A 17,999-nucleotide genomic window follows, 5' to 3' on the forward strand; every position below is an offset into this window, starting at 1 on the left:
AGCTTTAAGTTCACAAATCAAAATATTGTATTATTTATATCGCCTTAGTCAAAAAAATTTTTTAAAACCCAAGGCCTCCTCTGTTTAAAATGTGCCTTAGATTCATGGAATAAACAATGCTAAATTGTTTTAGTTAAATGTGGACAATCTTAAATCAATTGAAACCTTGTTTACAAAGATTTTGTTTAATTCCTATCTCTTACAGAGACAATCCAAATCGTTGTAAATCATGTTTGAATTGATTTAAGCTTTAAAGTTAAATTGGAGGCATATCTGAATATAGAAATTCCTATGTGTCATTTCACTGTGAGCAGTAACTAGATATAAATGATGCTGTGCTATACCATAACTTGATAGATCTCAAAGATTTCCAGATCATGTATACTGAATCTACATTACTCTTTGGAATTAGACAAGAACAGACAGTGTGGCTTTATTGGGACCTGCTCTTCAGAGCCGTCAGAGATTGTTCAAACCTTCTTAGGCATAAACCCCACCTTCTCTGCCTACTGCTTTTCTCGATTTCAGTTATTGGACTCAAGTTTCAGAGCCACATTCTATATATTGAAAACTGGGAAAAACAGTGACATCATTGTATACAAAATCATGCAAAATCAGCAGCTAAAGAGAGGGTATAATGGGATTCAGGGGATTTTTTACCAATGCAAATTTACAGAAGACAGGTATGATACTGTGTGTGACCATTAACTCTCAACATCATTTCAGCTCCAAAGACGAGCGAGAGTTGAGTAGCAAAGGCTGCAGTTAATCTAATAGTAAAACTGAGATAGTGGAATGTGGGTTCTTTTTGAGAAGCTCACAGGTTTTGGTACCATATGGCACCATTATCACATCACCTCACCACACTTGGAAGCAGTTTTCTTGCTCTGTTAGCACTGATAGGGAACACAAGGGCATCCTGTCAATATTTCAAAAGTTAATTTTTTTCACTTTCTATTATTTCTGCTTCTGCAATACTGACAATATCTCCCACTTTTACGAATAGTAAAAGCAAAGGACTAGAATGACTGTGCCATGTCCTGAAGGAGCAGGGGATGTCATCCAGCAGTGATCTTGAGTAAAAGGATAAATTGCACATTAATTCTTAAGGACACATTGAAATACTAGGTTTTTGCAGAGGGATGTTGCTACAGGAATTGTATTGCATCAGTGATTTTTCATGTCCACTCTGCAGTTTTAATCAGTATTTCAATGCAAATGCATATTTCAGCCTCTAAACAGCCTTTTAAACTACTGTATGCAGTTGGAAGCATTGTTCTTAGATATAAGAACTTAGCCAAAGCAGTACTGAGTTTTCCTTTCTAAAACAAAAAGGGACATTGATCAAATTATCCCACTTATGGTCCTGCTTGATGCACTACTTTATTGACTTAAGACAACAGTGTCTCAGCAGCAGTCAGCTGCAGATTGAGAAAGCAAGCAGAGTGATATATTAACTGTGATAATCATATACTGCTGCTTGCTCCCAAATAAAAGCATCTATTTCCCCTTCTCTGCTCTGCTCTAATACTAAAGTATGAGACTAACTTCCATGTAGACGGTTTTTGGGGTTTTTTTGCCTTTTCATTCTATTGTTTTTTTTTTTTTTTTCTTGTTTTGCTTTCATTTTATTTTTATTCTTTTAATCATCTATTTATGATCTTATCTTTGCTACAGATTCTCACTATGGTATGCAGGAGCAAAGATAGCTATTTTAGAAACTCAGTTATGCAGAAAACATCATGACATCACAAAACTTTCCCTTAGTGGAGTAGTTTAATAAAGATGCTCCTAAGTAAATTAATCTAAAAAAATTCATACTGCATTTCATAATTCTCAGTTTTATCCGATCTGAGAGGAGAGTGCATTTTCAACTTGCAACATGCCCTTTTTTCCAGACTACTTCCCAGAAAAGGTAGTATCACCTCTAAGACAGAGTTGTAACAGAACCTGCTAGAAGACAGATGAAACTGAGATCTCACTGCATTCCTTCACTCAGGAAAGGACCAGAAGGGTTTTCTCATGCATATTTACGGAGGGTTCATTCCCAGCTCATATGCTAACTACCAAAGTTCACAGCTTGGTTACAGCTTCATTCTCTCTTAGTCCTTGCTTTAAACAGGCAACTTTTTCCTCTCGCTGTGACAGATGGGTTGAGATACTGCAGATCCCCCTTAACTCCATCACTGAGAGAACTGGGTGCCAGCAGGAGGGCAGGTGTCTTTGCACGAGCTGCATGGCACTTGGGATCAGGCACAAGCACACTCTGACTCACAAAATCTTGACTTGTGGAATTAGTCCACATTTACATTTTAACACAAAAAAACCAAAAAAAAAACCAAAAACAAACAAAAAAAGAGGTTTCATATTGGTATTTACAGACTTTTCAACAAGTCACCCGCACTAATAAAAGCACTTGAGGTATTGCTATTTCTCACATCTCTGCTCAAAGACTGTACAATGGGCAAATGCTTTGTAATCAGTGCCCATACTTCAAGGAAGTAGAGAGGAAGTAATAAAATCTGGTATAAAAAGAATCTGTTCATACTGCAATTGTATGCTTAGCTGACAATATTAAGACACTAACCACAAGGGTTAAGAACTAACAAGTTTAAAAGAGCCTTTTGACTCATACCTTAGTTATAATGAAAAGTATGATTACCTGCAAGGTTATCAATCTCTTTCTCTTGGAGCAGGCTAACAGCATCATCATCTCCTTCCAGCATAAGCTCTGTTTCTGCATTCTGATTTACCACAGCTTGACTTCGGAAAGTTTTCTTTGACTTCACTACATCCTCTTCAGTGCCTAAAAAAAAGTTACAAATGTTGTGAATTTACCTGAACAATATTTTAAATATAAAACAATGACAATCAAGTTGCAAAAAAATTACAGTATAAATCATCTTTATCAGAAAGAAGAAGGGACATTTTCTAAAACTCTACCAAGGTTTACAAAATATGCAGTCCTGTTCTGTTTTCTGTCCTGTCCCGAATAAAATACAAACTTTTCCACCAAGAATCTCCTGTTTCTAATAATTGCTGTTTACCTTGTGTTCAATGTTGTTCCATTAGTTTTCCACCTGCAACAAATTCATCTGGAGTTTCTTTTGGATTTCCAGTGCCCTGACTCTGACCGACCTGAGAGTGCAAGCCACCTACTCTAAATAAATCTCACAGGATTTTTGTCTTTTGAGATAGGAGGGATAGGATGGTGAAGTAGGAGTTGGTTTATCTCGATACACAGATGCACAGTAGGCTATGCAGAGATTCAGAAAAGACTGAAAACAAGACAAGCACGGTAAGGGAACTTTGGTGCACATCTGTGTGTGTGTTTTTAAGCAACACAATAAAAATGGTGGTATATGGATATGTGCCAATTACCCAAAGGTTTTCATGGATAATACTCATTCTTTTCGACTACAGTTGGCTTTTTCTATTCAGCCTGATGGTTCCTTGTGGCAGGAGATGTATCTAACTGCATTTTGGGAATATCTTACTGGAACTTGCCAGATTTTATTCTTATGATGTAAAAAATAAATCCCAGTGTGGACAAATGGCAGAATCATAATTAGGTTTTATATCATAAATATCTTTCATGTTACTGTTGTGACCTCCTCATAGTATTTCTTTCTTAGCTGGGAAGAGGTATTAAGTTTTATTTTCAGTACTGTGGTCTCACAGTAGCCTCAGGCAAGAAAGATTTCTATTTTTTTTCTCAAATAGAAAACCCTGCATCTTCACCTAGGACCATACGAGATCTGGGCATCTCCACTTCTGCCAATCAAGAAATGAACCCCATAAACTATCTCTCTTTTTTTTTGTAGGATAATTTGGAAATTTGCTTCCTACTAAGCTGCAGAATGAGTGTGAAAATAGGCAAAACCACGCACATGTGGATTTTGTTTGTCTTCCACAATGCCTGAACTTAAACAGGATGAAAACTATTATGGCAGATGCAAAATGTTGAGGTAAAGTCCAGTAAGATTCATGGCCCCCTACTAACACAGGACAACTAAAAGGAATATAGTAAGCAGACGGGTTAGGGAAGATAGACACATGGAATGCAACTGATGTGTCAGGCTGTTTTTTTTATTACAAGCAGTTGGGAAGAAGTTATGATTTTACCACCTACTCTTATAATTAGAGTCTTTTAATTAGTTTGTGCACAGGAGAGTCACACCATATAAATAAAAATGCTGGAGGCATATCTTTCTGTGGGTATGTTTACTCTGTTTGAAGATCACTGTTAACATGCCGCTTCATCACAGTCTGAGATAATTCATGTTTCACATGGCCTAACATTAACCTTTTGTATACTATTGCTATTATCTCAATTGCTATTTCTGAAACTCCATTTTGAAACCCTGAAAAGGTAAAGAGAAACAAGTAAGCAAACCCCCATTTTTTTACCAAGCTCAAAATTAGGGACAGCATATTTAGTCTTCTTGTTTGTTGTTGTCTCCATTAGGACCATACAGATAGTGATTAAGACAATGTGGCTGTATTTTAATACACTGTGTCTTGCTTGTTCAGTTATTAGGCTGTGATATCACTTGCACAAGTTATTACTTAATTCAACTAACTGTAATTATTTACCCAATTTAAAACCAGATCAGCTAACTAATGGTTGGAAAAGTTTTCACTATTAGTATAAGCTTTGGGACTTTTTTTCTTTTGTTTGTTTGGCTTGTATTTTTTTTTCTTCCTTATTTATAAAAAGAAGCAAGAATGGTAGGACTTATGAAAAGCCCACAAAAAAGTAATGCGCTGCAGCAGAGTTTCAGTTTTTTTGTATCAGAATTGTTCTGCGTTTTACATCAGTAGGTCAGGATCTTGATACACTTGCATTTACAGCAAGGGAGTTTAGCATCATTTGACAAAAGTAATAACTCCTGTTGTGAAGCATGTGACACTAGAGGAGACCAGGCCTGAAATGAATTAGCATGTGGAGGAAGGAATCATCAAAGCACTGTTCTCTTCCTTTTTGGTAGCTCTAATGAGTTTTGTGTAAATTTCTGAGCTTCATAAAATGTGATAATCTTCAAATTATCTAATTGAAAAGTACTAATCTGAAGAGTCAATAATTTCTGTAGTTACTGATTAATGACAATTACGGAAAATTATTTATGCATGAAAATATATTTTTAAAATTACCAGGAAGAAAGTCCCAAGCTCCAAATTATTACTAACATTTAAAGTACATCCAAAGAACATGAAATTTAGGGTATTTAAATCCCTTGTGATGAGTATACCAGGTTACAGAAATATTGCCAGACACAGGTGTAAGAAACATGGTAGAGTAGAAGGCAGTAAATTAGTTTGGCAAACTTGGAGCTTAGCAACAAGACAAATATATATAAAATCCATTCTGGTCTATAATATTAAAAATACATTTATTTATATGAAATATAATAAATAGTCCTTCTTTCTCTTGATGAAAAAAACCCTCTGGTTTGGCTGTTGTTAAAATTTATCACTCTGTTGAGTGCACCTTAGTTTTGCTGTACTGTACCAAACATTTATCTAAATGAATGTGTATGGGACCTGGAGTTGCCCTTCAATCACTATATCCTTTATGAATTAGAGTTCCATTTATCAAAATTACAGCAAGAAGAGTAAGGTCTCACAGGGCTGTCTCATTACAAGGCTTGTAAACACTGTCCTTACAAAGAAATGGTTTAACACCTAACAAATCAAAAACTGATTGGGAATAGAATTTATTTGAGATCATCTATCTTCGGAAGACGTGCTGTACTGAGTGCACTTCGTGGCCTTTCTACCCATTCATCAAGAAATTAACAAGCTAATACCACAGACCACCAGATCTCCTTGGATCCTGAAATGTGAAATATGTTCAAAACAGATCTGTCACAGATGTTCTATTTTTATATTTCAAGACGACTTCAAAAAGGTTCTAAAACAAGAGAAACTCTCCAAATAAGAGTAAGAAGAAAAACTCCTCTCTTTAAAACCAGACAACAAACTGAATAAAAAATTATATGACATAAAACTGTGTCTATTATTGTTAACAGTGATATAAAAAGGAGAAATGAATAAATGAATATTTGATATTTCAGTGTGTTGGAAAAAAATCAAAACTTGGTTTTTTTTCCAAAGCTTCAGCAAAATTACTATGAAATTAAATCTATGACCAGACATTTCATTTCCAAAATTCTAGCACACAGAGAGCCTGCATTTTAAAGACACAAAATGAAACTGTATTAAGTCTAATTAGAATATGTTTCAGAGCCATTAAAACAAGAAAAAAATAAAACAAAACTAGACGTCATTTCAAGAAACAATGTTGTGACACTGGAGGGCACGAATTGGCAGATGCTATCAGTTCTTGTCCTTATCAAGTTCCTTCTTAAGGGATATTTTAAGGGATAGACTTAAGAGATATACTGGGATGTGGAAAGGAGACTTGAAGTAAGCAGCTAAGTGTTTCTTAAAACTACATTTTGCAAATATTTTGAAGGAAATAAGTCACTCAGATTGCACTGAAGGCCAGCTGAAGTTGGTGACTTGTTTTCTTGAATCTTAAAGGCTCTGTCTTAAACATATTTTAAGAGAATGTATGTACACGACTAGGTAAGCTGTTAAAAAATCCCTCTTTCATTATACCTGTTTTAATCTTGATTATTTTTGTAAATGTGCATGTTACAAACTGTCTTTCTACAGTAACTTCAGGATAACTGCAAACAGCTCACCTTTAAAAGAAATCAAAGAAACCAACCACCACTCCTGTACAAAACCTCAGTATCTGTGGGTGCATATTTTTTATGTCTGAAAGATTGTATGAGCTGCCCAGTAAATTTGTTCAGCATTGCCAAGAATGTACTAATCTCTCTTCTAGTAGCATTACTTTTCTTTAAACAGAAACTATAAAGCAGTCAAAAAAACCCTCTAAAAGAACCACAAAAACCATTACCACAACCCCTCAAAACCTAATAATTTCCCTAATAAGAACAGGAGAATCTCATGTTAATTTTCAGCTACAGCCACTAGAAGTATTTAATATAGGCAATACTTCATGAAACAGGGGCAGGTGGAGTTGGTTTTTTATATTATGTTATCTGAATTTTTGAGTCTCTATTTTCAACTAAATCAATGAATTCCCTATTGGTTTCTGTAGGTCACAACAGGTTCTAGGGATTCAATCTACATTTCAAAGACTCTGTAAGGGTCAAGATCCACAAAAACTGTCCCTAAATAAAATTTTAAAATTAGCAGTACAAACACACTGTATTATTGATTAAATTTATGTTTATGTACATATTTCATTAGATATTAAACTAATTATTATGATTTGGTTAAACACAGCAAGGGAGTTTCCAGTTCTCTCTTCTATCCATTTACTATACATCCAAATATAGTGTTTTATATTTCTTTCTGCATTTAGTAAGAAATGAGGTTAAAAATATGGTTATTTTTAAGAAAAGTTTGCCTGGTAATACCATAGCCAACAAAAGGAAACTACTGCTTCTTATAAAGTTGTTTCCATAGTTTACTTCAACGAATTACCGATAAGGCAATTTATGTAGTGAGTGCTCTTTGATCTTTGAAGAGAGATGGCAGAATGGAAAGTTAACCTCATTTTAATGTTACCTAAATATACTGACAGGAAATTCTAATGTTTCCAAACATCTGGAAATCTGCTTCATGGGATGGTGTTCTTCTTTTCTATAAGAAACCTTTTTCATATACTGTCTTCTACAGTTTTATGTGGCTTCTAAAGGAGCATTTGACATAAGTAAAGTCTGTTCTCTTTACAGTAAAATGCTGCATTTAATTAAAAACTCTCTTTTATAGTGGCTAAAGTAGAGTTTTGTGAAGCTTAGCTCTCCTCAGAAAGTTTTAAGGGTAAACTTGCTTGTTACTCCTTACAGATCTAACAGTATGTTTTGCTCTCTAGAACACTGATTTTCTTGCTGAATTTTCATCACATAAAGTGGTTTCCACTACTTTACTAAATAAAGGAATTCAGAATTAGCTCCTCACAGGAGGCTACCTGGCAGATCATGATGTGAACCATGAAATTGTATCACAGGTGAAATATAATTTATCAACCGAGTTTGAAAGAACAAAGCTTTTTCTTGAGAGAGAGTCTTTTCTTTATTGCACAAACCAACTTTTACAGGAAGAACCAAGCTTGTCTATGGACAAAATTAAAATATACCACTATTTTCTACATTTTTTTGTTCCTTCAATATTAATAATAGTTGAAAATACTTAGAAAAAAGATTTGCTTGATAATCTTCCTGCTTTATATATTCTAAGAGTTGAAACCCCTGCTTTCATTGCTAATCTTCAGTAACTCGATTAGGCACCGGTACCCTCACAGCAGTCACAGTTATGGAGAGCAGCTGCCTGCTGTAAACTGACCTCTACAAAACCCAGTAAGATTAAATCATCGACATGGTGACCACTCTATCTCAGCCTTGTATCTTTCCACAGGACTTCCACAGCCAGCCTTCCTTGGGCTGCACTCACTCCATGGGAAATGTGCAGTGGCTATCCCTAGGCCTGCTCTAGAGACCAAATTTTTGGCTTTGCATAGCAGCCCAATGCTGGCATATCACAGCCAGCTCCAATAAGCTGTCCCCACCTGTGTCTGTTGGGGTTGTTATTTAAATTGCAATGTGTTTCTGGAACTGGCAGCTTTGACTGGCATATAATTTAGTTTCCCCAGAGAATCAGAGAAGTGACTGTTGATAAAGGAAGGCTGGTTTTAATAGATTTAATAAAAACCAGAGAAATCTAAATCACATTTTCATTATTAAGGATCTTTGAAGAAATGAGGAAGAAAAACTATGAAAATTGCATAGAAATTAAAAATTGCATATATTTATATTGGAAATTACTTCCACCAAAAGTAAAACCAAATCACATTTTTGTTTTCTATAACGGATAAATACCTGAAAATTTAATCATAGACATTACATGCATTTTTCTCCAATTTTTATACCTAATATCTGACCAAATGGTCTTGTTCATATAAGTAATTTGTAAATAAATGCTTAAACTGCTTTATATGTTTTCCTTTATCATATTCTCAGATATTTTACATTGCAAAACAAGACTGGCACAGACTATGCCAATGAGGAGACTGAGAATACAGGCAAGGCCAAAATAAACATGTTTCTCAGATGAGGCTGAGGGCTTTGTAAACAAGAAATACTTGTAGCCACAGTGCTGTATATTAATAAAAAGGGTCCCACATAAAAATAAAGATGAAAGTACCATGTTGGGCACTCATTTTTTTTTTGGTTCACAGATAGGAAAACTGAGATGCAGAATGGTCATGAAATTAATTTTCAGAAGTTGTCAAGATTGTCCTTATATGTATTTGAGATTTCAGGATTTCTGAGCATATGAGAAAGGATCCTGCACTTATTCAGCACTGACCATGAGCAGCCAGCAGGACACAGAGTCAGATATTCCCAGCCCAGTAAATGTTCCAATGAATTTCAGGTTCCTGAAAGGCAGTCCCCATTCTGACTGGAACCAGAGGAAGTCCCTCTAATGGGAACTAACAACAGTCAAATGTTTATATTTGGGTTAAGATGTAGTTTGCCACTGTAACTTGTACATGGAGGAATGGATTCATATTTCATGACTGACAACCTTTACAAATCCCTGATAGTTTGAAGGGCAGCATTTTGGCATATACTGTAGTTTGATAAATTGCAGAAAGAAACCAAATTCTGCTGTGGATAATTTCAACAGGCAAAGATGATACACAAGAAGAATAATTAAGAGCAATAAAATTTTCCTAGGTGTGTTTTTAGCCATTTTTAAAAAATTACAGTAATAGCTGAGAGGAAAATATCTACATCACACCAACAGTTATTGCTCAGTGGAAAGGACATCAAGGACACTTGCAAGTAAGAGAATTGGATCAATATTAACGCGATTTTCATTTCATGCTTCCCCAACTCCAGTAAGCTGACAATATACTCTGATTATGTGAGCTGCCTCTGAGTAACACAGAAAAGGTTATTAGAGCAAGAGGTGGAAATGGAATGCACTTTTTATATTGACAGGTCTGCTAATAGAGTGTACTGATTTTCAAAGCCATGCAATGTGTTTTCACAATTTGGTTTTGACAGCAAAAAGGAATTTCACTTATCCTTAATTCAAAATATTCACATGTAAGCAAAGGGTCCTTAAGACAGGCCACTGAAAAGGGTACCCAAACTATTCCAAGAGAAAAATTTAATTAATAAGGCAAGCAACAAAAGGTGATTGAATTTCAATATGTATGATATGATAATGAAATAATGAAATAAATTTGCTAAAAAAGGCACTCTATGCTTTTGACATAGCATCTGATAAAACCTTTTTAAGATGACATAAAAGTGAAAAATATGTCTATGTCACGTCTTAACGTTCAGGCCTGGATTATGTCTGGAAAGTTTTAGAGTAGTTCCTAAGCACACATTCTCCAGGAAAAAACATGTTCTGACTATCTGCTTGCAGACCCTAAAGCCAGGATCAGTGTTGTCAGACTTCTAAACTGGCACACTCCATACTGAGGAATTGCATCAGACATATGCTGGCCTTCATTTTGCTTCCTGTTCATAAAAAAAAAAATTCTAATTGAAAAGGCTAGCAACGATAAAGCCTTGGAAAGAAATGAAATGCTCTTTGGAAATACAAACACTTGATAATGTAGTGACATGTAAGAAATGGCATGGCATTTCATGAAATTCCATGAAAAAAAAGTGGCAACCCTCTCTATGATGGGGGTTTGGAACAACGTTATCTTTAAGATCCCTTTCTACTCAAGCGATTCTATGATTCTATGAAATGTGATCTTACCTCCCAAACTGTTAATTTCCACCAAACATAATAATAAAAAATAAAAATAAAAATAGAAATAGAAATAATGATAATAATATTATTGATAATAAATAAACACCAAACCAGGGTATTCTACCCCAGCATTTCTAACCCTTACCTAACATTTAAGAATTAGAGTCTCCGAACCATGGGACTGGTCCAAACCTGAATAGTTTTACAAAGAAAATGCATACTACACATCTGCAATTTTTTAAATTCTCCCTTTCTATGGCCATGAAGGCAATTTTGCCCCTCATCACTTAAATTTTGGTCTCAGATCCAAAAAACATTGGCTCTTTGGAAACAGCCATTGTACACAGACATAATAGGACAGCTAAAAAGTCCATTTTTTAGTGCAGGTAATGAAGGTGTAGGAAGTAAGTTTAAAATTTTTTTTATAGTAGCCATTGTCATTCCAGTAGTTATGTAACCATTTTAATTTCTATCAAGACTACTTATTTACAGAAGACAGCCTCAACAGCTCATGCATGATCAGTGCTTTGAGAGACCCATTTGCCAACATATCTGAAATTTATCTTTCTGGAATGGCAATCTTTTCAAGTGAAACTCTTCTCTTCTGAGACACACAGAAGAACCATCTTAGGCAGTCTTTACACAGACAAAATCTCGTAAACGTGACATAATGTCACCTAACATAATGTTTCTTAAAAGGACTGTCAATGTTATATATAAATAATACATTTGTCAATATAAAAATGTCATTAGAACATCTAGATTTACTTTCTAGATTTACTTTGTGCAGCCTTTTGCTGTACAGTTCCTGCTGGTTCAGAGTGCTGCACTGTGGTTTTTATCTGTACAAGTTCAATTTTATCCTCACGTAGATCACCACATCTTCAGAACTGGTTTACATATTTTCATGTCAGCAGCTAAAGTAACTGGTGGGAAGAATTGCTTCTATTTCAGCATAGATCAATGCCTATAGCAACACCAGACAAAGGGCAGGACCAACAGGATATGCTTCATCGTGGCTCTAACACTGGGGTATTTGTGTTTAAATCCTAGAGCTGCTAAGGGACTACACTCTAGTAGCAGCAGACAGCACTTCTGTGTGGGCCAGGCTTCTGTAAATACATAAGCTCCTCCAAAGTAGAAATTATCTAGCAATAGTAGTTACCTATCAAAGTTATCTACCCAGATAGCAATTTTTTATCAAATGAAAATCAAAGCTTTGCTATTTCCTTGATTTGGAACAGAATTTTACTCTACACTTTTTGTGTTTGTTTGTTGCTTTTTTTTATTTTTTCAGAATTATCACTTATTTTTAAATTTTTATTTTAAACAAGAATATTTGCAGTTATAGAACATCTTTTTTCATGAAAACCAGCACATGAAAAGTGGAAGAGTACACAAGACATCAGAGATAAAGCAGATTCTGAGGGTCTATCACTAAAACAGCTCAATGAGATAATTGGAATGGGTGAACAGCAATCCCTGTCCCAGGTAGAAGGCCTGAGTGTGTATTAAGGAGAGCTAACCCACAGAAATCTTAGCATCAGTAAGCAGTAAAGAAAAAAGGAGACAAGTATTTTATTTCACCTTCCATTAAGCTGCCATGTGGGGTCTGTGACTTCTTTCATTCTGCTTCACAAATATTACAAGAAACCACAAATCTTACATGCAACTGCAGAGATACTTGCAAAATTTCTATGCTTATGTTAAATTTGAAAGCACTAGCAACATTATTTTCCATTTAGATGAGAGCTGAGATGCTATTTAGACAATGTGATCAGCTTTTTAAGGGCATAGGATTGAATGATTTGTGCTATACAGCAAAAGAGACACCAGAAAAACACTTTTTTGAGTATTATGGACAGTTCTTTCAGCTGTGAAAGTATATATATTGTAGATGGTGTTCAGGGTGTTACACAAGCACATTAGGAGATCTACTCTTTAGGCACACTGTAAGGATAAGAAAAAAGTCATGTCATGATGTAATGCACATGATATGAGAAAGAAAAGTAAACAACTGGAAACATGCATAAGATACTGGCTGATAGAATTTTTAACATGGGGTTTTCCTTATGCTGGTTAGTAGTGTATTCGAGAACTTTTCCATTAAATGTATTTGATACAGTACTTTCACAAGGTGCTTCCTCATCCCTCCCTGTAACTTGCATCACACTGAAACTCACAAGAAAATCCAGTTTATTTTGTTACACTGGTACTTTTTGTGTGTATTTCTAATTTAACATTATAAAATAATGAAACACACAACATAATTGGTATTGAAGAATTCCTCTGCTTGTAAGGATATGGAATAGCCATTGCACATATACTTAAATCTTCGTTTCTTGTATACAAATCTTATTCTTTACATAAAATGTCTACAAGAATTCTCATGTGATATAATAGAAATAGATTTTATGTGATAAATGTTAAGTATTGCAATGTAAAAACATGAGTAAAAATACTTAGGCATCTTAAAATATCTATTGTCTCTGAAAATGAATTCCTTTATTTTCAAAACCTATACATACCTGTTTCCTTTTCTGGAAAGACAGGGAATCACCCATACTGAAGAGATTCCCACAATCTTCTTCTGTTGATTTAACACTTGCAGGTAGCCCAGAGGCTCACAAAAACCTGGGCCCATTGCCTAAAAGCCTGTCATGTCTCCTATTGACCGTCAGAAGGAGTGTGACAGTAAAATCTTTTTAAATCCACAGTATGATCTCCTAATTATAGGCTGCAAAGGTTGGAGCACTGTTGAAATAATGTCCCTCCATTCCAGCCATGTGCTTGGCATGCTGTCCTAGCCAAGTCTTCAGAAAACACAAATGATATATATTTCCACTTACATACAAAGTGGAGAATGGAATCCTGCAGTGAAGACGATATCAAGAATAAGAAGAGTGGAGAAAATTTAGAAAAGGAATATTTTGTGGTTTTAACTATAGCCAAAGAAGATTTTTAAAGTGCTGTTACTCCTTAATACAGAGTTTTAAAGCATAGAAAATAGGAGATTAGAAAAGCACATGTTAAAACCTGAGTCCCAAGACCTACATTCACTCAGCTTTGAAGGACTCTGAAGGACTATTATTAGACTTCCACTGACAGAATATTCTTCTGAAATGTTTCTATGAGATTCACTGAATATTCATGGGTCAAGAACTTCTATTTCTTTGTCAAATAGGTATAGAAATGAATAAACAGAACAAATACATTGTTCACAAGGGTTTGAAAACATTTCTCATCATAGGAATTTACTGGGTTTAGTAAATAATTTACTTTCATTTGGCAGAACAGACAGATATTGTGCATTCTTTCTACACGAAAATTTAACTGTAGAAGGGAGAAAAATGCAGCTAGAATTCTAACACTGACAATGGTTGCAATTTTTAGATCTTAGGAATGGTTTAGCAGGCCAGTTTCATTACTTCAAGAACATTCTGGGGTCATATACTTTCAGATGAAGAAAGAGGTAGTTATGTTAACTGCTGGTAAAAAGTCAGCAAGTTCTGCAGTGAAGTCTATTAGCTCAGACCTATAACAGCAGCTAAAACCCAGGTCATGCCAGATAACCTAGAAATCTCAGAGGATAGGCATTTGAAACCCAGTATGGAGGTTTTGAGAGAAAAGTTTTCATATCCTACTTAGCTCTGTGAAAAACTTGAATTTGAGTCAAGAGAGAGATTCTGACATTCAAGAGTTGGGGAAATAGAAAAAAATGACTGTTTAATGAATCTGCACTTAAACCATTATAAAGGTGCCATAAAAATTCCTATGCTAGAAATAACATACAACAGGCAGAAGATATTTAAACTTCAAAGTACTGATAGGATGCAATTGCAACTCATTTCCATGACCTAGTCAGAGAGCAGAAACTCAGACACTGAGTGCTCAGTACAACTCAACACAGCAGTGTTCAGTGCTGTACCTAAGCAAATTCCATTACCATTTACATCTAGAATGTGCCTTTCATTACATTACAGTGGGCTATAAGAAAAAGGATCACCATAATAGTAGATATATTTAATGAGAACATATTTATGACTGGGGGAGTGGGGCGGCAAATGTTATAAAGAAGACCAAGTTAAATCTAGTATTTTAGATTAGATTATTATCACTATTAAGATTTTACTTTGCAGATCCTTCTATTAGTACCTAATGTAAGCTTTTTTCTAGACTTTCTTTAGACAAAACTGTGTCTTGCAATTACCATATAAAATATTAAGAGGACACAACTATCATGTAATATTGTCCCTAAAATCCTGTGAGGATGAAATATTTGGAAGTTTATTTGGAGAAGCAGTGGATGGCACTGTTGGGCTACAATTATAAGGCCATAGATGGAAATCTTAAATTGTTGTGCTTAAAAAAAAGATTATTGTGACTCCTTCAGGCACACAATTCAGATATAAACTCATTCAGAGTACACCAGCAATTTCACAATCAACGTGGAAGTTAGTTCATGTACTGAAAGGAAGTTTTGTAATAGGAGAAGTATCATTTTAGGTGCTTCAATTGAAGCAGAAATGTTCACATGCTTGTCTTACATGGCAGCATGACACAATTAAGACTAAAGAGCAAAGAGGACTTGGCACATAGAAGCATTGGTATGGGTTAATTTAATGACTGTATACATGTTCAAAAATGCTCACCACTGAACATCGTGTATGTGTGTTTTTCTGCCCATAAAGTCAGTTCTATTTCTTAAAACTGCTTACAATTAATGGTCATCTTGTGTTTACTTACAGACTAAAATTAAGTGTGCATGAATGGGGTGAGGGAACAAGGTTTCTTTTTAGTAAAGGGCTTTCGTTCTTCAGTTGCTCTTATGTATTCTTACTTAAGGCATTGCTTAAATAAATACCACTTTGGGAAATTATCTTAGATAAGGATCACACTCTATTTTCCCAGAGCAACGTATTTTGTGGGGTGTGTGTGTGACTTATTTTCAGGATAGTGCATTAACTAAGGGGGGAAAAAAAAGACAAAAATATTGTCTTGGTTTATGCAGCCACAAAAAACTCAATTTCAGTAGTAATAACTATTATACTGAACATGAGTAAATTGATATTAGAAGCATTTTATACCTGATCCCATCTTCATTAATGATGAGGCAAAGTTCCCTCAGCAAGTTTGCACATGACAAGAAACTGGGAGGAGTGCCCGATATGCCAGAGGGACCTCAGCAGACTGGAGAAGTGGGCTGACAGGAACCTCATGAAGTTCAACAAGAAGTGCTAAGTCCTGTATCTGGGGAGGAACAAGCCCAAGGACATGCTGAGAGTCACCCAGCTGGAAAGTAGCTCTGTGAAAATGGAGCTGGGGCTCCTGAGGGACACCAGGTTGAATATGAGCTGGCAGTGTGCCCTTGCAGCAATGGGGTGACACTGACTGTGCCATAATTATGCCTCTCCTGGTGGGAGAGATCTTTAAAGTCCTTGCTAGGAGTTCCAGAGACAAGCGGGATTCTCAGCCTTCTCTGCTTCTAGATAGTTGTTTATTAAGTCTTATCAGAGAAAAAGAGTCACTAGTGTGATCCAGACATAGCACAAAGCAGAGAATGCAGGAGAAAGCCAAATTATCAAGATTCAACATCCCTTTTAAAGGTAAATCAACCAATGGTTACTAAAAACGTACATTATTTTTACTTTTCTACCAATTATTTAGTAACACAGCCAGGAACTGCGGATTTCTTTGTCCAATCATCCCAAACTACTTTTGCTGCAGAATATGGAGTAGTAGAAGAAGAAGGTTTGGAGAACAACAACAATCCTCCATTTTGATGTTTTTTGCTTTTATCTATTTACTACATTAACAAACCCAAAACCTCTAAATTTTTCACCCTGTGACAATCTTACATAGTAGTCTATCACCTAATTTACACCTGTGTAGTTTCTAGTTCTTCTCTAAGAGTAGGGAGTTTTTTCCACGGACAGAGGTCAAAAGCTGTGTTGTTCAGGGGGGTAAAATTCTTCAAAACAGGCAGAGAAATATTCTCTGCACTCTGGGTTCACACAATGGGGAATGTTATCCTGGGCTGCATGAGGCAGAGTATTGCCAGTAGATTGGGGAAGGTAATCCTCCTGTGCTAAGCCTTGGTGAGGTCACACCTGGATTTCTGCATCCAGTTCTGGGCTCCCCAGTAGAAGAGAGACAAAGATACTCTTTTACATTTACTACTAAATCCATCCAGATATTCTGTAGATAGTCTTTGTTTGTCTTGAGAAGACTCAAGGGGGCTACATAGTTGTGTATAAATACTTTTTGGTTTTCAGTATTTCCAAGGATGGAGACCACACATCATCTCTGGACAATCTGTCCATTGTTTGACCACCACGACAGTAAAAACTAGTTTGTTCCTGTTGCCTTTTATCCTGTTACTGGCAACCAGAAGATGTCTGGATCATTTTAGAAGTAAATGTAAAAGAACCCAACAAAAGGATCTATAAAACTCAACCTTGACAACAAAACTATTCATACAGATATAAAAAAGCAGTATTTCAGAGACAAAACTGAAAGCATAATTTGATCTTTAATCTCTCACATGGTACACATGCAATGCTTTCACTGTCGATACACCTAGGAAAGTAACTGGGTTTTATGCCCCTAGTTGTCCTGCTAGCAAAACTCTGATAAGTAATGATTCACTATCAGATGTCTTCAACTTGCTTTCAGTTTTGAATCAGTTACTGAAAAAAATACGTTTTCTTATGGTTGGTTCAGAAATCAGTGTTGTTGAAACTGTTCTGGAAATACACTGGGCATTTTCAACATGCACAGAAAAAAAGATAAGGTATAGGATAATGACATCTGAGAACTTTATGAAGCTGAGTAAAAGGCAAATCAACTCTTTTAGATATATATGATTTATACAGTAACTTTGACAGGCAGTCTTGAATTTGTTGCAAAAATGATAGTATTTTCACCAACAAAAGACACCTTTAGATTTTTAGCAATGTCATTAGTGTCAACAACCTAACATATCAAAGTATAGAACCTGAAATGTGGGATGGAAATGAAGAGTAGCTTTTAGGTGCACATTCAGACTTCCTAGAATAAGGCACTGATTTTACAGCAAAGCTTCTGGACAGAGATGATGAAATTGAGCATCTCCAGTTCATGGGACATTCTGATTTCTTCAAATGTCTTATCAGTTGAAAAGGTCAGGTAAGTTTGTTTGT

General features: G+C 35.5%; 1 protein-coding gene across 8 annotated transcripts in view; it reads right to left on the reverse strand.

Moving 5' to 3' along the window:
* NBEA (neurobeachin) overlaps positions 1–17,999 on the reverse strand; it is a 467,531-nt gene that overhangs the window by 161,620 nt on the left and 287,912 nt on the right. For all 8 annotated transcript variants that reach the window (XM_069012126.1, XM_069012137.1, XM_069012124.1 and 5 more), the window contains one exon: positions 2,663–2,806. In XM_069012126.1, coding sequence (XP_068868227.1) covers positions 2,663–2,806 — 144 coding nt within the window. The remainder of the gene's footprint in view (positions 1–2,662; positions 2,807–17,999) is intronic.

Source organism: Aphelocoma coerulescens, chromosome 1, assembly GCF_041296385.1.
Source record: "Aphelocoma coerulescens isolate FSJ_1873_10779 chromosome 1, UR_Acoe_1.0, whole genome shotgun sequence".
NCBI classification, from domain to species: Eukaryota; Metazoa; Chordata; class Aves; order Passeriformes; family Corvidae; genus Aphelocoma; species Aphelocoma coerulescens.